The sequence below is a fragment of the Kryptolebias marmoratus genome, linkage group LG6, assembly GCF_001649575.2.
Source record: "Kryptolebias marmoratus isolate JLee-2015 linkage group LG6, ASM164957v2, whole genome shotgun sequence".
In the NCBI taxonomy this organism is placed as follows: Eukaryota; Metazoa; Chordata; class Actinopteri; order Cyprinodontiformes; family Rivulidae; genus Kryptolebias; species Kryptolebias marmoratus.
In genome coordinates this window covers 12,528,651-12,550,819 of record NC_051435.1, presented here as the reverse complement: position 1 = coordinate 12,550,819, position 22,169 = coordinate 12,528,651, and the positions used below count along the sequence as shown (strand labels likewise).

Here is a 22,169-nt window from a genome sequence, read left to right as displayed (position 1 = left end):
GGGGGGGGGGGATGATGCAACGGTCATCTGAGCAAGGCAGGGTAAAAGTGATCTTTTGAGGACAGGGCTTGAAGTGTTAGTTTCAGATCATGTGAAGCAGGGGGGGGTTCTGCAGAAACGTTTGAAATATTGAGTATCCCACCTGCTACAAACAACTCTTTAAATGACCTCAGATTGGAAAGAGTTTAATTCGGACCGAGCTGATTGGCTGACAGTACTAGACCGACATGGCTGCCGTTTTAACACAACTCCAGTTTCATGTGGACACTAACGTACGAACCTTCACCTTGTCGTCAGTTTTACGTAGCGCCATTTTACGCAGCCTTCTGTAGTGATTTGCAAGCGCAGCTAACCGCAGCCTGGAGAACCTTCGGCAGGAACATCAGAATATTTCTGACGGTCTAAGTGTGTAAAATAAAAACTGACGGCGATGTAAAGGTTTGGAAAATAAACTGGGTTTGCGTGATCCACTCAGACTAGCCGTTAGCTCATAAACCAGTCAGGATTAAACTGTTTCTTTGAAACGCTGCCTGCAGCAGGTAAGATGTTACTTGTTCAGAAACCTTTCCACAGAACCCCAGTTCAAAGACTCTGAACTATCACTTTAAGCTGGCAAACGAAGCTGATTGCCAAACGAGGCTTCTAGGAGTTCTGAGTATTGTTAAATAGATAATCTCTGTTAAAGGTCCTTCACCCGTTTTTTTTTTCTTTCTTCTTTTCTTCTTCTTCAGCAAATAATCTGACTGTGACCCCTCTGCCGACAGAACCACAGGGCATCTAACAAGTGGACTCACGATTACTTAAAATCTCAGACACTATCTGGCTACAAGTGGGAGAAAAAAAAAGGAAAATATTAATTTGAGATTGTGCAAATTCATAATTAAATAGTGCACTATAACCACATTGCACAGATGAAGCAGGTGAACAGGGCGGTGAATCAGAAGCCAGTCCGCTGGACTGTAAGTGACTGTGAGTCCACAGGCCGGCGTGCAGCCGCTGCACCCAACCTGCTCTCATTTACTTTGCGTGAAGGGCGGCGTGACGTTGTTGGCACTTGCAGCGGTGGCACTAACTAAGGAGAAGCCAGCGGGGGGCGCTGTGGAGCTGTGGCTGGGCTGCACGTCTTTCGGGATGCCGCTGTGGGAGGCCAGTTGATGGCCGAAGGCCGCGCTGAACTGAGGGAGCTGCTGCTTGGGCTGCGTGGAGGTCAACAGGTCGTGTGTGGCGGACGAGAGCGAGGACGAAGGGACCGGGGGAGTCGTCAAACCCGTCATGGCGCTCTGGGGCATCGCAGAAAGCGCCGCCATGGGCTGCAGCGTCACGGAGTGGGTGGTGGCGGGTGGGGTGGACAGGGACGTGGAGATGAGATGACTCTCTGACCTTATGAGATTGCCAAACTGCGTGGGGTCGGTGAGGGGGAGAGGCAGGTTGTTCCACGTTGAGCGCGGAGCCCCTGGGAGCCCGCTGAGAGGGACTTCCAGCAGGAGAGGGGTGTCTGTCTGGAAGGGGGCGGCGTGGGGAGACGAGATGTGGTCGCTGTACGGAGACGGCACGTGCTCACTGCTGTAGTGGCTGCCCTGCGGGGATGATGTGGGCACGTCCGACTTGGCCAGAACCAGGGACGTGTGCGTCCGAGGAAACGTCCGCTCGGTTATGGAGTTCTGAGTGAGCAGGGAGATGCTGGTGGTGGCCGCTGCAGAGGAAGGTGACGTGAGGTTGGAGCACGATGACGGGGGCTGGCTAGCTGGCTGCGATGGCGGCGAGGGGGAAAAGTGATCCCCGGTGGACTGCAACAGATTATCCTCCAGCTCGAGGCTGGTGAAGTTCTCCGTAGGGATGCGGCTGTTGAGCAGGTCTCCCATGCTGCCCGTTTGGACCGGCCCGGGAAACACCGCCATGGCTCGGTGGTCCACTCCTTCAGCAGAGGCCAGGTCCCCCATGGATGTCAGGCACACCAACGAGTCTGGGTAGGACCCCATCGCTTGCAGTGCACGCACCAACTCCTCGGCCTCCTCTGTGGTGGGCAGCAGCTCTCCGTTCTTACCTGGAAAACAAAAAAAGCAACAATTAACATCATAATATAACAGCTCGTGACAGTTTTCTTTGTGTGAAGCTTCAAAATCACCTTCAAACAGGTCAAAGTCCTGCAGATCGTCAGGTAGCCTTGGCAACACGTCAGAGAAATCCTCCTGGTTCAGCTCGAGGTCGTTTGGAATGTCCGCCATGTCATTGGTGATGTCATCAGGAAGCTCCTCCGTGCTCAGGTCGGGAGTTGAGGGGCTCCTGGAAGAAGCGCGAGACAGCCCCAAAGGCTTAGAGAAGGAACACGCGGTCACGGTAAAGTGCGAGGACACAGGCGTGTGGCAGACCTGATGCTGGCCTGCGAGGGCATCACGAGGCTCGTCGAAGGCATTCCCAGGTTCCCCTGCGGCAGGGCTGGCGGGATGGGTTTCTGCGGCCTCCGTGGCCCTCTCCTCCGTTTCTTCTTGTGTTTTTTGGTGAGCGCTGGTGGTTTGGTCTTTTTACGTGGCTTTCTCTGCTGTTGCTGATGCTGGTGGTGGTGCTGCACTCGTCGGTTTCCATCCCCGCGAAGAAAATTGTCCTGCAGAAATGATAAATGGGGAGAAAAAACAAACAAGCAAACAGACGAGTCAAAAAAAAAGGAACCAGAAAGGAAAAGTTGCTTAACTTTAAATAACTGTATAAAAAGTTTCATATCATTTGTTTAGAAACTTCTAAATTTATACGATCTGGAGCTGCTGGGGGGCAAATGCTGTTGTGTTTGGACAGAGCTACAGTTCTTGTTTTTCTCATCTCTGCTGTTTGCTAAGATGAGCATTTAGTACACAGACACTAGCGTGCCAAAAATCCCCTCATCCATCTCTTCACTGAGAGCAAAAGGCCAATGCTAAATGCACTCCTCCAACTTCCCTATTAGTCACTGAACTCACCATCTTTTTGGCATGCTCTTCACAGAGGGGTGTCTGGTGCGTAATATCAAACACGGGGACGGAGCACTGCTGACCATCTGCAAATTTGGCTGTGCAACTAGCAAAGAGCTGCTGTGAACGATTCAACAGGATGTCTATAGAGAACAATTAAGGAATACGTACATAATTGGCTGGACAAAGACATGCAATCGTAGCAGTTCCGAAATCATCTACTAAATACTCAGATAACAGAGTCAAAGAAATTGTTTTGAACCTGTTGAGCCAACCGAGTGTTGCGGAGCAAAGGATACGCTGAAAGCAGTGTCGAGTGAAGGGCAGAGCTCTGTTGTTGCAGAGCTGACCCTTTGTGCTGCCAGTGCAGGTCAGTGGATCTTCGCTCTGCGGCCGCGGAATCGGACTGCAAACACAAAAAGATTCAGGGCTAAACAAACGGCAGCGGAACCTCACGTTCATCGTCTTGCCGGAATCAGAAACTGGACACAAGAAAGCAAAGAGGATCAACCATTTTTTTCATAGTTAAAAGGTATCATGAAAAGGAATACCATGAAGCACCACTCAGGTCCTGGATCAGCTGCCCTGCACAGTCAGGGTTGTTGCTGGCAGCGTGCAGCAAGGCTTTGCGGAAGGCATAACGGTATCTCTTCTGGCGGATACTCGCCCTCTCCTGTCTGCACATGTGCTTGTATTTTTCCTGAAGGTACGAGCAGAGCCTCAGTAGTCGCGTTCTCCGTGAGGAACCACTGTCGTCATCCAGCCTACATCAGAAACACAGGAAGGTCATCATGAGATCGCTTAAAGACCAACCTATGAAGTTAAACATTAAGATACAAACCCATTCTCTGGTCGCCATGAACTCTGAAAAGGAGAAAATCTCTCCGCCTCCTCTTCCTCATCGTCACCGTCAGCACTGTCTTCTGACCAGTCCAAACCTGGAAGGTTAGCGGTTTAGAGTAGCTTATGTGTCTCAGTGTTTTCTTATTAATCTAAAACTATCAATAGATAGCCCTTTAAACAGGGGAAGTAAATTTAAACTTCTGAAAACTGCAGTTAAATCAAATAAAAATGAATCACCTAGGTGAGGAAAGAGGTCTCCGTGCTCCCGGTGTCTCTTGGCACAGAGCTGCACCAGGTGTTGCAACCTGGCTAGGCAGTTGGCAGAAGGTGAGAAGGCCGTGGGACGCATGACGACCACGCACTGCTGATTGTTGCCGCCACCGTCCTTGCATTTGACAGGCAGTTCAGTAGCAGTGAAAGGCGTTTTCCTGCTGAGTGATGGTCCAGAACGTTGGCCTGGACTGGGCGCTGCGGTGGCAGGCATTCCTGGAGGCAGAAAGTTGACTGTCTGAGGTGGTGGTGGATTGCATAATAAACCCTGCTGCTGTCCTGGGAAGGGGAAGGTAGTCCCACTGGAGTGCTGAGACTGCTGGAGAAGACCTGATGTCTGCCGCGGTAGGTGAGTGTTGAGCGGTGACGACGCTTGGACGCGGGACACGGGGGAGGCTGTAAAGTGCTCAGGAGTTGGCTGGAAGAGTTCTGTGTCGTGGCAGAGTTGTTGGTTGAGCACCAGCCGACTCTGTAGTTTCTTCTTGATGCTGCTGCCCTTCCGAGGAGTGCCCATGTCCTCCCCGTCTGTGTCATCCTCGTAAAAGGCAAAAGGGTCCAGGAGTTCCCCGTCGGGGAGGGGTAACAGACGTGTACAGGGGGGGGATGGTGGAAGTTCATCTATTCCATTGGGAGCTCTCAGGGCTAAGGAGGGCACGGTTATATTGAGAGCCACTGACTCCAGGTGAGCCCGCGGACGTATTTCCTCCAAAGCGTCGTGCTTCTTCTTGCGTTCCTTCTTGGGTATAAAGCCGAGAACCTGCAGGTGGCTGTTGCAATATCTGGAAAACAAGAACAAATCCCCAATAATGCTGAGGAAAAACCACAACTGCTGTATATTTTGTTAAATGAAGTCGAATCTGCCACACATCCTCACAGTCATACACACCTGCGGTCCTCGGACTTGGGTATGGGATTGGTACACCGCTGGCTGTTGTACTTTGCCACATATTCACATTGCTTGAAGGGAGCAGTCTTATCCTCCAGAACGTGCCGGATGCAGAATGCATAGCCATTTAGTCTGCGCTGCTTGCACAGCTTCGGACTATACGAGCACAACGGCTTATTGTCCACCTCTGAGAAGTGTATGTGTTTGCCTTCATACATCACGTGACTCTTGTTCTTGACATCAGCTGATGAGATGAAGGGGAGAAAAACAATGATAACGATCACGACACAACCAGCCACGCACATTCAAGGGTAAGAGGAAGAACAGTGACTTTTTAGAATAAAGCTGAACTCTTCTTGCCTACTCTGTTGTGCTTTTTGTGAATAACTAATTCAGATAAAAACGACAAACTCAGATGCATGAAAATACAAAAGGCCCGTATTAATTTCTCTAATAATAATCTATGTTTTCACACCTAATTCAAGGTTTAAAAACGAGCTTATAAAATACAACAATCTTCCCAGGTACGTGAAAGGATTCAGACAAGTGACTTGAAAATGTTTTACTCACATGGTGCCATGAGCAAACTGAGAAGCAATGTAATTGTAATTATAGTATAGTTGATATCTGAAACTTTTGTGTTTTTATAAACTGTGAACAACGCCACATCAGGGAGCAAAGGTACATTATGAACAGAGCAATCGGCAGGATTAAAGACTGTGTATCATTGCTGAAAAGCTTTTAAAATAAAACTTAAATTAAGAGGTGGAGAACCGGACAAATAGCATCCGTGACTAACATTAGCCGCATTAGCTTGGCGACCGACAAAACGAGTGAAACTTTAAAGTATGACAACGTGAATAAATCTATAACCAATAACTACTCGTGTCCTACTCCAAATGACGCCACTTTATCCATTTACAATAAGAGATGCACGTTATTTGGAAGAGCCAAACATAAAAACTCACATTTGCTAGTTAGCTACAAAGCTAAAAACACAAATTTAGTAGGCGGTAGCTCACCAGGAAACGGAAATATCAGCATACCAGTGGGTCTGCTCGAGTACGTTTCGCCGGTGCGTGACTCGGCTAGAAGTGACGACGAGCGGAGAGTTTATCTGTAATTTATCATATCCAGATCCACTTGTTTTACTAATTAAATGAAAACAACACTTCTATCTTGTAATCAACATATATGTTATGTTGGTGCCAGTCGTTATTGAAGCGGGAGTATGCGGTTTTCATCGCTGGATCTTGAAATTGTGTGCAAACTTCGTCTACTCGGTGCACCGCTGCATAAATGGTGCGGACCCATTACAGAGCTCTATTTTCACTTTAGTTTTATTTAGGGGGAAAATGGAAGCATAAGCCAGTGGTAATAATCAAATCGGCCCTTGTATAAAGCATTCATGGAATTAGACATGTTACATTCCTGCTCAGATACTTTCGAACAAAGGGTATATATGCGAGGCCCGTTTTCCGAGGCCTTCGCAATAATCGAAATAAATTATAGACACTATTGTTACGTAATGGGTCATTTGCGGGCAACGTGATATTAGAGCTTCAATATTGTGCAAATATCCAAAGCTACGTAAGGTACAAAAAAAGTTAGGCGCGTTTACAAAATAAGGAAGAAATATCGGAAAGGCCCATTAACTTCGGTACGACCGCGGTCTCGAGTAAAGCGCGAGTCCCGCTCGGGCTGCGCGCAGAGCGGCGCGCTCAGAAATCGAGGTCGAGGCTGCGCGCGACGTAGCTTACCTTGAACTGGTTAGGGCTGCGCACGGTATTCGCTCCAGATTAGACGGCCGAAATGTCTATTAGAATCAGCTAGGCTACTCGGGCATCGACGTTCCAGACAGGAGGGTAACGGTGGTCTTCATCGAGTTCGGGTTGTCTCGAAATAAGGACGAATGTAAATATATGCTATCCAGAGCAAATTACAAGCAGTAGGTAGGCTGCTGGGGATATTTGTTGGATCCACGGCAGACTCCTCACAGCACCACTACAGGCACTGCGGGGACATGACAACAACCCGCTCAACAACAACAACCTCTCCTACCATATTGGAAATTCAACTTTCTTAAAAGCCATAACAGTGTGCATTTATTATGTATGCGTCTTTCTGAAACAAGTGACAGTCTGTGCGGAGGGAAGGGCCGCATTTCCCCCCCTCCTTTAAATAAAGCGCCCAAGAGGTCCACGGAGGGGGAAAAAAGTCTTAAAAGTGTGAAATCCACCTGGACTGCTCAGCGTCCACATGAATGAGTTATCAGCCCTGCTGTCCGCTGCTCACTCATCACAGACCCGAGTGTCAATCAGACACAGAGCCTCCGTCTGGAAAAGTTGGGCAAGTGTTCACACAAAACAAACCAGATCAATTCAACACGATTTAACAAAAAAGTGCAAAAATAAAATGCAAGGTTTTCAAACATTTATTAGGCTTGCTATGCAAATGTGCTCACTTTGACTCATCTTTACACTTGGAAAAACTACACAGCTCTTATCATTTATATACAATATAGATTTAATTTGAGAATTTACAGAATGGCAACTTTACAGGAGGACCAAATTTATCTGTTAAAAACTTAAAACTGTGTTTTTGTTTACAAATAAAGGGGAAAATGTATATTCTATTATAAAACAACCATGTAGGAGTTGTGTATATATATATTTTTTAAACTTTATTGGCTATAAAGTTGTGTTTTAGCGTGTGGTACGATCCTCCACGACTCCTGTGACAGCTTTCACACATTTCGACGCGTTCTGGGAGGATCTGCGGGTAGAAAAGGACAGCAAAATTTCCCAAAAAACCCTAAAAATAAAAACATACAAATGAACAGAAGTGGGTCTTGAAAGCTCCACTCTGCTTATGACACTGAATTATAAAAAAGGATGATACAGACGCAGTGATAAAAGTAAATAAAAGTTGTTTTCAAATTACAGACCTTTAAACATACAGCCACATATTTCTCTGAATATTACAGCATAAAACAATAATCTTTTGTAAAATGTATTCTGACGTTTGATTCTAGGAGTAGTTTAAATAACACCTCTAATATATTTTACTTTAATTTTATATAAGTTTGGAAATCTGCTCCATCTCGAACCCGTGGTGCTCTGAGAACAGAAAAGTTATAACTAATTACACGTTTATTATAATTCTGACTACACTGTATAAAACCACTAGTTTATACTCCTTTGAAAATATCTGAGTTTAGGTTACTGCACTGGTTATTTTATAAAACAAGCCTTTTTATTCATTTATTACCAAGATAATAAATCAGAATGATCTCAGAAAACAAGATAATATCTTCTGAATTTAAAGGAAAACGGGTATTTTAACGAGGGCAAACTGGGAAACATTTACCAAATACATTAAAAACAGTTTTTAACTCATTTAGAATAATTACAGGTAATGTGAGGTGATTTGTATGACACTTAACATCTTAAACTAAAACAATATTTTACATTTATAGGCTGGAATTGGTGCTTGACCAGAAGAAGTCTTAAAACATTATTTTATCCTGAGATGAGAATAGAGTAGTGGAAAATCATGTTCGGATTTATGTCCCTTTTCCAGAAAACATGTCTTCTGTAACAATGTTAGTTATCTCATCTCTTCCTGTCATATGGTGGATTAGTGTTACTATATTTGTGTTTTCCCTGACATAAAAAACAAGATTAGATTGAAAGTGTGTTTATGACAAACTAGTATGTTTCCAGGAGGGCTTTGGAATCGGAATAGTTACTAAAAGAGACATCGAGTGAGCGCGAAACCCTGCGATATCCAGCTCAGAGCAGTGGCGACGCAGATGTCATGTAAACATCCCTGAGAGCGTGCTGTGGAGGAAGTAAAGGTTCGGTTCTGAGGGACGTATCACCACCGACGAGTGAGAAATTACCAGTATCAGATGAGAAACGCGTTTTGTTGCTTTTCAATAACCTACTGAAAACAAACTGCTGACCTCGGACAGTTTGGGGAAGCCTCTGCTCGTCAGTCTCGCGCTCCATCGAGACCACTGAGAGGCAGAGGCGCTCCAGCGAGCTTAAAGAGGAGAAAAGTAAAATCAAATGCACACCCTCTTTATTTTCCATTTATTTTAAACACTCGTCCTCAGTTTTAGTTTACCTCTGATTATCCCGGAGTCGTCGCAGCAACTCAGGTCTGCTGGTCACGACCTTCAGCGGCACGCAGATCCAGGAAGTGATGTCGGCTGCCAGAGATCCCACATCGCCATGGTGACCTAAATAAATGTGTTATAGATGACTCTCAGCTACTACCACACCAAATTTTAGCTTAACGTCAGTAAAACTGCACAGAGCTGTAGCTATTCTTGTGTGGCAGCCATTTTGACTCCTAACGTAAATCAGGTGTTGACGTACATTCAGTGTTTAGAGCTTTATTGAAATCTGTCCAACAGATCATGAGACATTTTGCTAACAGACAAATAAAAATACACACACCGGCAGTGACATGATCACTGATAAATCTAAAATCTAAAACCAAGGTTTATTTGTCATGCCTCTTATGGGAGGATGAACAAATATTTCACTTAGATTAGCTCATGATGAAATAATTTCTGCTCTGTTTAACAGTAAAGTAAAGTATGTAACATAAGATCAATCTATTTTTTTTTTTTTAATTACTGCCACCAAAGGTGAAGGGCGATAATGTTTTTGCCCATTTCTGTGTGTGTGATAGTTTGTCTGAGGTGCTGGCAAAATATATCATGAACTACTGGATAAATTATAATGAAACACTCAGAAAGTAATCATTAGATGTACATCTACAACTCATTAAGTTTAGAAGTGAATCCAAATCAAGATGGCTGCCATAGACAACTTATCCTAGAAAACATTAAAATGTCTGTAAATCAGCCAGTTTTACAGATATTGAGCTACAATTTGGTGTGGTAGTAGCTGAGAGTCCTAGCACTAACAGATTAGACAGAATATAGCATGAGATGGAGCATAACGTCATTTACAAGATTTGACCAAAATGGTTTTATCATGAGACGAATGCTACGCCTTTATTACAATCATGAAACTGTTCACTGACCCTGTGTGTATTTTAATGAAATATCCTATTACTTTATTTGGTTTCATTCATTTCCAATGTCTCGTTTGTGACATAACGAACCTTTTAAGATGCATTAAATTGACGTAAATAAGATACGAGTGAGTGTTTGCTGCTGCAGAGTAAAAAAAAACAAAACTCACAGACCTCTGTAAATGATCAAGCTGTCCTTTAAGAGGTCTTGGCGAGTAACAGAGCCAGCATCAGCTCCAAGCAGGAACAGGACTTGAAGTGGGATCTTCACGACGGTCCAGATCAAGTGCTGCTACCTGACTGGCGACCCTGATGACACAGATGAAATGGCACTTCATTAGTTTTCTGAGACCACTGCCTGCGAAGCGCACCGAGAACCGTTCGAGTTGCCCTCGCTCCGCCCATGACACAAGCGGCAACTTTTGGCACAGCGGCAAACAAATGCTGCCCCATCATCTCTCCGCAGGCAGCTGCAGCCAGCTCCCAGCAACAACGAGGCGCTTTGCTTCGGCCAAAACCAGCAGCAGGAGATAAAAGCCCCAAATTCAGGAAAAAGACATTGTTTGCAGCAGATAACGTTCAGTTAGGAAGGATCAGCATGTTTCCTGAGGCAGTTTCTCACAGGACCTTGGCAGACTCCCCAGGTCGGGCATGTGTGTAACTTAGGTCCGCTTTCTTTCCCACTCGACCTGCATGCAGCTCATTGTGCAGCCAGCTGAGGAAATCTTACAAAAAGCACTGATAGTCACTGTTAGCATCCTGTATTCTGACCTCTTCACAGCCAAAGATAAACACATGATTTCCATTTTTCTGACACATGCATTGAACACAGATTCACAGCATTTGGTAGTACCTACCATCACTACCAGCTTCTGCAAAGCTTCCAGTGTTAGGAGGATAGTTGGAGCACAGGTCAGATCTATAAAAGCCGAGGTGAAAGAGAAATCACTGCTTGTCAAACGTACCACATTCAGGATTTTTGCTGTGTGTACTTACCCAGCTCCGTCCATGGGAAACCTCTCCTCAGTGCAGAGGTTATCACTTGTACAAAAGTCTCATCAAGTCTTTCCGGGAAACGAGAGGCTCTGCATCCGCCAAACCTCCGACCACAGCAGCAACACTGTTTCCTTGAACTCCTCGCAAAGTGTGTTCAGGTCAGCCGCTTCTCAACCTCAGGTTTTAAATCACTCCCCGCCGTCTTGATTTCTAAACCACCCTTGGAGCTGTTAAATCAGTAATTACCAACTCTTCCAGTCACATGGGTCGGCACATCTTCCCAAGATGTTGGAACCCACTGCCCAGACTATTTTTACATCGTGGACCGAGTAAGTCTCTGTCTCCATATGGCCATCATAAGCAAACCTGTCAAAAGCAGAAGCAAGAAAATGTTCACGATTGATGAAAAGTCACAAAAAAACATTTCTACGATGGCGACACCTTGTGATAAAAAAAACAAACAAACCTGCTTTTTCATGAAAATGAGGCAAAATTCTCGTCACTTCCCACAGCATCAAAAGATTCGGCCTTTCTGCAGAAAATCGAAGGCGAAGAGAGTAAAGATATACATTCTGATCCTATGACAAACATGTCGAGGAAAATCTAAAAACCTGGTCTCTCAGAGGCGAGTGGCGAAAGCAGATGGTTTAGATGTCAGAGCTCCCACTGGGTATGTATCGAGAACGTTCCCAGATAACTCCGACATGAACATCTCCTCATAAGTTTCATAGCGAGTCATGATTGTTGTGATTTTTTCATCTTCCACGGCTCTTTCACTCCCTGTGAAGCAGCTGCCAAACTACGTGGACTGACCCTGCATTAAAGTCACAATGTTATTAATCAATATTTCTTTTTTTAAAAAGCATACCAAGTTAAAAATCAAGTCTGGTAAGAATGCAGCTGCAGTAAAAGTGATGTTCCCCGACTTACCCGCAGATCACATTCGCCCTCTTGATAAAAAACTGGACAATCTACCGACAGGACCTTCATCGCACCCTCTCTGTGTGTGAAATTAAGCAAGAGTTTTAACTCAGTTATTTTACACATTACAGTCATGTAAAGGACTGCGCTTTCATATGAAGGAAAGAGAACTGATCCCAGAGAAGAAGGGATCCAGAAAACAAATAAATGCCACATTTACTTTTACGCTGCCTGGCCTCTCTTGTTTTGTCGGAGCTCATCCAGGTGTTCCAGCCTTTCATGACCAGCGTGGCAGCAACTTCTGGTTATGTGAAGCAGACAAAGCCCCGGAGGCACATTGAATAATTCAGTTATTTGTAAAGGGGGGGGCGAGGGACAAATAAAGACAGAACACGTGCAGCACAAACAATACCTTTGGAACTTTCCCCCCCATTTCCACAAGACTCATGCAACAATTTCCGGCTGTTGTTCATGATAGCATGTCTGAAACAGTACGCAGTCTTATATGAAGTGATGGGATGTTGCACGTTCCCATTTTACAGCGATGCACGACTCCAGTGTGTTACCTGCACCACAGTATTCCCTGGCTCCTCCATGACAGCCCTCCCATCCACAAACACCTCAGCTGCTGTAGACGTGGCTGCAGTGCAGGCTTCAGACACAGACAAACACAATTATAAATAAATTCCCTATTGTTTTGTTTTTTTTACCATAAGAATCAAGCATGCTGTTCATCATCTACACCACGTCATGTTACATTCTTAATAGCCCAGGGGGATAAACAGCCACTACTAACAACAGCATGGTAGCAGGCAAATCTCCAATCCTGCCTACAATCCATCACTGCAGTATTCACTGTCACAATACAAAATGGGTGTTGTGCAGGAAAACAAAACACACGTTGTGTAAACTAAACTAAATCACAGTCTGAATCATTTAGCTAGCAGATGAAGCGGCGCTTTGTTACCGAGCGGGATGATGCCTCGCCTCCTTTGATATCACCTGCTGGAAAAAGACTCAACTTGCAGGAAGACAACATTACACCGATGTTTTCTGAGAGATTTGGCTGTTGCGCGTTAGCTAAACTAGCCTGCATGCAGCGACCGAACCAGGAGCAGAGGCTAATGTTAGCCACCCCGACTGAGCCGCTAATCTACGCCGCGACACAGCAGCAAGCAAACATGTAAACACGTTTAAATTGCTCTTAATGACGACGTTTGGACGCGCCGTAAAGCGCCGGAAACTGTCGCAAAACGTCGCAAACGCCGCCGATAGCGTTTAAACTTGCCAAACGTCTCGCGCTAACGGTTATACTCTAAAAGTGTTTAAAAAAAACGTTAGTCTCCACAAGTGATGTTTTTAATATTTTTGAGGTTAAATCCAGTTTATCACATCACTTTACGTTCAGTCAGAATAAACTCAGCCCACCAAAGATGATAATGCTCGTCAATGAATTTCGATCGCGTGGGATAAACTCTTTTAAGCGTTACATTTGGGAAGTTTACCTCGTTTTACTTACCTTGTCAGTGACGTCATTAAACAGGTGTAACACCAAATACTGCGACCCATTATATTCTGCGACCACAGGGGGCGACAGCGTACATTCCTCTGTATGTACGTCTTCAGGACCAGCGAGAAGAAGAGTATTTACGTAAACTGCATAGCACTAATAAAAAAAACTTTGTAGCACTAATAAAAACTGTATACTTCATGAATAATATTTCTGTCGCATTGACAGAGAAAAGATAATGTATCTGTTTGTATTTGACGCTGAACACAGCCTCTCAAATTGCATTCACTGTGTTTTTAATTCTGCTGCGTCACTGTGGCCTATACCATAATGTAAAGACGAGGGTAACCTTTAGGGCTTTAATGACTGTAGCACAAATTTCATCCAGGTACTCACCTGGCACCAGGTACTAACTTAATACAGGGTTCTTCTAGTTCATAATAAGGACCGTCACTATAGGATGTCATTTCTAGCAAATCATCCAAAGATTGTAAATCATTGCAGGCGCCATTTTCTTTCCCAATCCTCCCTCAGGAGTCCACTTGATATCCTGAGCCTGGTTCTGCTGGAGGTGTCTTCCTGTTAAAAAGGAGTCATTTCTTTCCACTGTCGCCATCGTGCTGCTCAGGATGGGAGATTAAAACAAGTCGTTTGTGCCCCTCACTGTAATATTTATAAGAATGAACTGTCAAATAAAATATCTGTGGTCATCTACGTACTCTTAATACCTGCAATACTTTCTGAGTCACTTCTCATTTTGTCGACTTTAAGGATGCTTAATTTATTTTATTCGTTTAAAGCGGTGGAGTGGTTGAAGACATTTGAGCAGTGCTGAGTCAAAATTACTGTAAGGTTAAATGCAATCAACCAGTCTTTGCTTATTAAAATAAATAAATACACATTCTTTCAGCTTTCCATTTGCGTCACAAAGCATGTTTATCTTTGCTAACTGTTGGGTCAAATGTCCTCCGGGAGTATCAGTTAACGGAAATGTTTATTAGTTATAAATTTTGTTTTTAAAACTTTACTTCCTATCCGTAGTTTCTCACACAATCCAGCATCCTTCCAAGCACATGTTGCCAACTATAGAATAAATGGCTGCCTTTATAAGAAGACCCATGGAAAATATAAAGAAGATTCTTCTCTGGATTCACAGCACATGTTTATCTCTTTTGGAAATTGGAAATCTACATAAAAACACCAGAGCCTGCTTAGTTTTTATACAAAAAAAGATAAAACAGAACTACAGTGCAACTTATAAAAACAGGTTTATTCAGATGTAGAATGTTTATGTTAAATACATTTAAATAAAATATGTCTATTCAGCTCTTTACTTAAAACAAGTTGAGCTTATAATAAGTCTAAATAGAATTAGACAAAGTAATACAATCCTGCCAGTCATGATATACCCATAATAGTATAACATACATAAATCTCTAAAGTGTCATTTTTGCAAACCAGTGTAACCTGTTCAATAATAATTTTGCAGATACACGACAATAAAAACATGCTACATGGCTTTAATGACGAGCGCAGAATAACAATAATTTCTCAATCAAAGCTAAGAATCATTTAAAAAAATACCCCAATATTGATTAAGGATTGTGTGAATAATGTGAGCAAGACAAAAGAGCAAATCCTTGTGTGTAAGAAGTTAAAATCACTGGTCCATTTCTCTTTTTAGAGAGATCATTATTAAGAACAATTGCACAACCACATGCTGTAAATCAAATTGTTTAAACCCTATTATTGGCCCGATTCTTTTACAGTACAAATAACTTGTTTTAAATGAAAGCATATTGAGTTGGTGTGGGTGTTTCCAGCTCGATTCAACGTTTCCAACGAGACTGACTGTCAGATGACGTAGGCGTAATGACGGCCGAAGGGAACAAAACAGGAAAAACTTAACACCACAGCTGGAATGTGCTCAGCTCGTGTTCAGCGTGGAAAAGCTGGCACATCTGCGGGTGGTTATCTCCTTCTGCCAAAGGCAACTGTGTGTCCGTATTGTTAGCAAACTATCTCACGAGTCACCGAACGGGTGTTAATGAAACTCTCAGGAAGTAATCACGTTTGGACTCAACCCAAGTCAACAAAAAAATTGGCTATACCTCAGTGAATTTTACACAATAAACTTATATTTGACATGGCAGAAGCTGAGAGTCCTTCACAACAGATACTGCAAGTAAAGTTGTTTTCAAGGTTTGACCAAAATGGCTATAACTCCTTTTTTTTTAAAACATAAAATGATAGTTTAAAACTCTGTCATGAAAGGGGACAGCCAATAGGCATTCCTTCAAGAAGCGTCAGATAAAGTAGGAGTATCTCTGTCCAAAGGGAACGAAACAGGAATGTTTTTTTTTAAAACCGCAGCTCTTGTTTCTTGTGAACAAGTTTGCATATCTGTGGACGATTGTTCTCAAAGAGTCGATGAGGCCAAGCTGACTTCTGGGCCACTGTCCTGGTGATTCCCGGGCACAGACTCCACCTCCGTGGCAGAGATGGACTGGCTGAGTTCTCGGAGGGAACTCTTGGTTATGTTCAGGCACGCGCGCTTTAGGATGTGGCGCACCTTCTTGCCGACGAGCATGTACAGCAGGGGGTTCATGCAGCTGTTGAAGAAGCCTAAACTGGTGGCAAGGGGGAAGCCGTCCTTTAAGATTTTGAGGAGGTTATACGAGGAATGTACGGTCAGCTCCATCAAGCTGAACACGTGAAAGGGCGCCCAGCACAGGAAGAAGGCCAGAATGACTGCAGTGACCATTTTGGAGAAGCTAGACACGCGAACTGATCCCCCAGATTGTTTCACTTTTGTGGACAGAAGTATGCCCGTCACGCATATGGCGGTGAATGGCAGAAGGAAGCCCACAGTGGTGCGGAGGACCACTATCGCGGTGTGTATCGTCGCTGCTTTGTGGTCGCCGTGTGCGTGGAAGTTACTGAAGCACACCACTTTGTCGTGCAGCTGCATGACGTCGCGGAAGATCAGCGCGGGGCAGCTCAGCGCGGCAGCCGCCACCCAAACACAGCCACACACACACCAGGCTCGGCCTATGGTGCGGTACCTCTGACACCAGTTCAGGTGGACCAGAGAGACGTATCGGTCCACGCTGAGCACCGTGAGGAACAGGACGCTGGCGAACATGTTCATCACAGACACGAACGAGTTCATCTTACACAGGACCATGCCGAAGTTCCAGTGGAAGTCCCTCAGGATGTAGTCGATGTAGAAGGGCAGGAAAAGCACAAACACAAAGTCCGCTATGGCTAAATTGAGCAGCCACACGCTGTTGACTGTTCTTTTGCTTTTAAACGCCGTCACCCAAATAACCGTCCCGTTTCCAATCACACCGAGCACAAAGATAATAATGTAGACCACCACGGAGATGATGTGGACGGGGTTTGTCTGCTCATGGTCCGATCTGAGCTCCTCGTAGTCCCCGTACTCCAGATCATTTTCATACGTGTAGTTGTAGTCTTCCATTGGCTCGCTTGTTACTGCAACGATGTCACCTCTAGAATAAAGATATCTGCGGGAAGGAAAGATTACTGTTGAAGCGACAGTTCAGATCTTTTCAGTTTTGTGGAAAGGTTATGAACAATCAGTATCTCACCTGTTGTAGATAGCTCTTTGCAAAGCGTCAGTTTGGAGCAACAGAGTTTAATTCTTCTTAACAGACTGACCCCGTTCGGACGTTATGGTTAAATCCATTTTTAGCTGTTGAATTGCATTTGGAGAGCACTAAATACAGGTTTAAATGGCCTCAGTGGGCATTGGAAAGGGTTTCATTAAGCCCATGTTCGAAGGTGGTCTAGACCTGGTCCTGAACCTCCCCGTTGGACCTCCTACTGAACAGATGTGATCCCACACAGGCAGCATGAGTGATTACCTGGAAAGAAGTCTGCTCAGCGTCTGGCTGGTTAAAGATAATTAAACAACCGTTCCTGAAAGCCTTCTAAGGACTTCGCTTTGACAAGTTTATTCCTGAGCTGTTTATCAGAGTATTCCTCAATAAAAGATGTCTGTTTTGTCTGGATTTTAACAATCAGAGGGGAGCAGGACGCTGCACGATGAGTTTCCCATCAGTTTGACGTTTGTTCTGATTGTTTTCAGATCTGATTGGACCCACTGTGGTCAACGCAAGCTGCAATGTCACTCAAAGGGCAGCAGTCTGAGCATCGTTATGATGAATCATATTTACTGAATGAAAGCCAGCGCTGATGTGACGTTCACAGTGAAACTGTGCAGGAAACAGGTGACGACTGTCAGCACACCGGGGGGAGTTTTATGAGCTGTAATCTTGAGCTTTTATTCTGACACTGAGCTCTGTGAAGTCTGAACCTGTTAGGTAATGAGGTTTTATCAAGACGTTACGCCACAAAATGCAACTCGGAACCATGTTGATGTCAAAAATAATCATCTGAACGGATTGTAATCATTTACAGAAACATCTGCGGACCCATGGTTCCCGCTGATCTGACATTCAGTCACAACAACGGTTTGGGATCCACATTTACTGACAGGTGTGAACGCTATCAGTCAGAGCTGACCACTTGGCTTCAAATCACCCACGATGCAGAATCTGAAGAGGACCGAGACCGAACTGGATGTCTCTAATCTCAAACGTTTCAGAGCAGTTCATGCATATCCTATTTTAAAAGCTTTTCCATCTCTGTCAGTGTTGCATTATAGAGATACTGAAGCAGATAAATTACAATATTCCTGCTGGAGGTGCTCCCGGCTGCACCACAAGTGCTACAGCTAGCTTCCGCGACTAATTAGTGCTTACAAATGATCATAAAATCCCCTGTAAATAACCGTGTAATGCTAAACTGACAGCAGCGCAGACGTTTATACAACAGCATTAACACAAAGCACTGTGAGAGTTTTACAGTTTGAGTTGTTTGAAGTCGGCTACACACCACTTTAGTCTCGGCTCCGCTCGGACTAGCCATTAGCTCATCAATCCAGTCAAAATTAAACTGTTTCTCCAATTTGTGGTCATTCAAAGAGCGCTCTACAACAGGTAAGATATTAACCGTTCCTAGCCTTCCCACAGGACCCCACTTTAATCTGCCTTGCCCTTTGCTTCATTTTTATCCTGTAACTTATTCTCACCTCAGACTTGGCTGGGATTTGTCTCCTTGTCATCAGAGTCCTCCGTTTCCTCTCTCGTCTGTCTTCTCAGCCCGTTCTCGTGTTGAAATCACCCACGGGTGTGCCCTGGAACATTTTGTCAACATCTGTTAAAATAAACAATGAGGACAGACTCCTCGTGGGAGATGCATTAAAGAAAAAAAAAGTATGATTTATTATTTTCTAAACATATGAAGAGGAAGAACTGACAAGTTTACAGTTTATCCGGTCTCTGTGTGGGGAGTGGGGGACAGAAAACACGTTTCATGTTTTTAAAATCAAGCACAAAATGATTAAAAAAAGAGAAACATTTCAGTGAAAGGTTTGCAAATCTCAACTAGTTTGTATCAGCATCAAGGTCAGAACTTTGAAAATAGAAAAATAGAAACTGTCTTATTTCAAAGATGGCACAAATTAATTTTTTTGTTAAATAAATAATGGATATAGTTTAAAAAATAACAATTAAGCAACAACAACTCAAGGTAATGCAACGTTTAAACTGCTTTAGGATAAATACCATCACTGTGTGATAAAGAAAAGATGAATCTGCTGCATAAATCAGTGAATGATGCTGCAGTTAAGCCATAATTAGCTTTAATCTAAAGATACAATCAGCTCCACACAGTTAGGAGTGTTTTGTCTTCAGGAGTTCAGGCTGAGAGTGAATCTCTTACCTAAAGGCGCACCGATGGGTTTGGATCTGCGTTAAAACAGCAGCTGGAAGTCAGAGGAAGCTTCTTCTTCTTCTTTTTTATTTCAAATCTGTCGCCTTTCTCTGCTGAGGCTCGTCTGTGTTCCTCTCATTTAGCTTTTTCTCCTCCTGCATGTGAAGTGTGTGGCTGAGCCCCTCCGAACTGAGCGCCTGTGGCTTCGGTGGCTGCGCCTATACGGCTGACGCGTCGGGCACGCACAGACCTCAGAAGACAGACAGAGAGAGAGGGGGGGGGAGAAAAAGTTATTGGCCATCCGCACGGAATGAAAGCTGCTTTCATTCAACAGACCTGTGGCTTTCCCACCCCTCTCTCCCTCCCTTCCTCCAAAAAGCTGCAGGGTGGACTCAATGGAGGCTTTAAAACCTCAGAGAGCTGGGGAAGTTCAGGATTTGTTGGTTCGTTTTTCCTCCCAAAGAAATAAAGAGCTCCGGTTCGTTGACAGTCTGAGTCTAGTTTCTCCTCCTGCGCGTTTAAAGAGCCAGAGGCGGATTTAAGGCATTCTGGGGCCCGAGGCGAAGCAGTGGGAGGGGACCCCCTCAAGACCCCCTTTTTTCCTTCTCAGCTCATATTTACCTCAAACCAACATATAGTTTCCATTACAGGAAAAAAAATCAAACATGTTAAATCAAAGGGGGGTCACTGGAGGAATGCGTATCATCCACAGTCTCGTTTGCCATCATTTTAAATTAAGCTTCTGGGTAGAAAAATAACAGGTTTACATCTGTTTGGTCAAATATTTCCCTCATGATACTTTTAGATCTCGTGAAATTTGTGTAACGTATGAAAATCATCGACTCCCACGCCCTGTTTTAGTTCAACAGGTATAAAATTGACTGGGTTATAGTAATTCTTATGCTTTCTAAGGGCGATTAGCTGTGAACATTAGCCATTTTGAATCAGGTTGACTCCATAAGTTAATCGGTTGTAGATGAACATCCAGTGATTGTTTTCTGACCGTTTAAATAAAGTCCCTTGTCTGGTTCTTGAGATATTTTGCTAACAGTCGTAAAAGGTTGACTCCGGCAGGTAATGCCAAAGTTTTAATAAAAGATCTCTTGCAATCTGTTAGAACATGGAGTATGTGTTGGGAATGACTCTAAGCTAGAACAGCACAAAACTGTAGCTTATTATATGTAAAAATCATTGAGTTTTAGCTATTTCTGTGCTTCCTAAGTTTGATTAGCTGTGGCAGCCATCTTAAATCAGTTTGACTACAAAACCTAATCATTTGCAGACGTACATCCGGTGATTACTTTCTGAGAGTTTCGTTGAAATCCGCCCACTGGTTCATGAGATATTTTGCTAACAGACAGAAAAACAAACACAGGCACACATGCAGCTACATGATCGCCCACCTTTCATGGCAGAGGATAATAACAACTCACGCATTTTTGCACATTGAAAACATGTTTATCTTCCAACATGTTGAATCCATGTGTGTGTTTTCTGTAAGGGAGAGTTTATTTGCTGCATGAAAGTCTTGTCCAGATGGCTTTTTCTGTCTACAACGAGCTGAAAGAAGTTTCTGATAATTTAACTCCTTCCCTCTTAGCCAATGTTGCATAAAAAATGAATAAAAAACAGATAACACAATCCTTTTTTTCCCCATTCTATATGAGCTGGGACATGTTTCATTTGCACGCCTGTAACTCAGGGCACTATACTGCAGCACTCTGAAGTAACTTTGGATTATACCTTTTATTAAACACATTTCACTGATATTTAATATAAAAATAGAAACCCATGCTGTCAGTTCATTGGGTATTTTATGAGGCTCCTAACATTGTGAGGTCAAGTCTTTGTCTGGGTCTGTGCACAGGATTTGGGTTTTTATGACGCAGTTTTCTTCATTTCGATTCAGGCGAGCAACATTTAGCTTCATTTCTCCAAATTAAATCTGTCGTTGTGCAGCTGCTACTGCAGCGAATCAGCGTCGCGTTTCCATTTAAGTTCCGAAAATTCAGAATCATGAGTGTCAAGCTCCCCAGCGCCTGCATTCATCACAGATCCATTAGCAGCTCTCTAATGGCTTTCGTCAGAAACTCTGCTCGGAGCACGCCCATATTTAAGACGAGCACTTTTTGTTTACAGCTGATTTGTATCTGTAATGATGGGTCATTTTCTCTAAGCTCTGAGCAGACGTGACATACCAGATCTCACAGACGGATGTGCTGTCTGATGTCAGCGGATGAGTAATTTGGAGTTTTACTTCAGCTGTGACTTTTTGCAGCATTTCAACAAAAAAAACAGCACAGTTCATGTACAGAGTAGAAAAAAAAAATCCCTTTAATTCTTATTTGTATCACCTTACATCAATATTAACCCTAACTCTGACCTGTATCTTTAACATAAAAACCTAAAAATTCACAGCTTTGTTTGAAATATTTCAGGATGCGCTGAGAATCTTCTGAAGAGTAAAAGTTTATTACATGTTTGTCTGTTTAGTTACTGCATGCTGGGACTTCTCCTTTGCGTCCGAGCAGCTGGCTGATCCAGAAATTTACATTTCCACCAGACGTAACACCTGAGACAGAATCCGGTTTCACCCGGTCCTGTGGTGTCTGAGACCTTGACTAACAGCTCTGTGCCGAGAAACGCAGACTGTTTTCCTCTCTATGTCTATGAACACATTCTTAAAGGTTACATGAGTGCATCAGACGACATTAAATATTATATTTCACCATAACGCCCATTTCAGATGACGCTTTTGGTTGTTTTGTTTTTGTTTTTTTTTTATAAAATCTTGCAAAACTTTAGCAGAATCGTGTAAAAACAAGCGTCAAGAGACGGTGTCTCATTCTCACGAGCTCCGGCTTTCACGGAGGTGTCAGCTCACGCACTTTTCCAGCCTTGTGTCATCGAGCTCCCACCTCTGTGCTTCTCTCTCAGACCTCTGCAG

The 22,169-nt window shown here is 43.8% G+C and overlaps 2 protein-coding genes across 4 annotated transcripts; both read right to left on the bottom strand.

The window, feature by feature from the left end:
• Positions 1 to 652: 652 nt before the first annotated feature.
• On the bottom strand, positions 653 to 6,991 carry LOC108239757 (INO80 complex subunit D). Of its 3 annotated transcripts, none has more exons than XM_017422665.3 (10): positions 6,702 to 6,991; positions 4,942 to 5,185; positions 4,023 to 4,834; positions 3,784 to 3,880; positions 3,494 to 3,706; positions 3,242 to 3,348; positions 2,952 to 3,085; positions 2,370 to 2,602; positions 2,126 to 2,283; positions 653 to 2,044 (listed from the first exon to the last, which is right to left on the bottom strand). In XM_017422665.3, the coding sequence occupies exons 2-10, from the start codon at positions 5,157 to 5,159 to the stop codon at positions 1,014 to 1,016; spliced, it is 3,003 nt and encodes a 1,000-aa protein (XP_017278154.1). In that variant the 5' UTR covers positions 5,160 to 5,185; positions 6,702 to 6,991; the 3' UTR covers positions 653 to 1,013. The 3 variants fall into 3 exon arrangements, with proteins under 3 accessions (XP_017278154.1, XP_037832184.1, XP_037832183.1); XM_037976256.1 differs by lacking the exon at positions 6,702 to 6,991 and adding an exon at positions 5,910 to 5,934; XM_037976255.1 differs by lacking the exon at positions 6,702 to 6,991 and adding an exon at positions 5,512 to 5,880.
• A 7,680-nt stretch (positions 6,992 to 14,671) lies between these two features.
• Positions 14,672 to 20,571, bottom strand: gpr1 (G protein-coupled receptor 1). The gene is made up of 3 exons (XM_017422639.3): positions 19,232 to 20,571; positions 18,540 to 18,644; positions 14,672 to 16,950 (listed from the first exon to the last, which is right to left on the bottom strand). Exon 3 carries the CDS (start codon positions 16,902 to 16,904, stop codon positions 15,840 to 15,842), a length of 1,065 nt encoding a protein of 354 aa, XP_017278128.1. The 5' UTR covers positions 16,905 to 16,950; positions 18,540 to 18,644; positions 19,232 to 20,571; the 3' UTR covers positions 14,672 to 15,839.
• Positions 20,572 to 22,169: the final 1,598 nt, after the last annotated feature.

Excerpts from the sequence above, each read along its gene's own strand:
- LOC108239757 (XM_037976255.1), bottom strand. Across the intron at positions 4,835-4,941 it reads CCCAAGTCCGAGGACCGCAG|ATATTGCAACAGCCACCTGC; the intron begins GTGTGTATGACT and ends CTTGTTTTCCAG. Across the intron at positions 3,881-4,022 it reads AGACCTCTTTCCTCACCTAG|GTTTGGACTGGTCAGAAGAC; the intron begins GTGATTCATTTT and ends CTAACCTTCCAG.
- gpr1 (XM_017422639.3), bottom strand. The coding sequence starts at position 16,904 with ATGGAAGACTACAACTACACGTATGAAAATGATCTGGAGTACGGGGAC.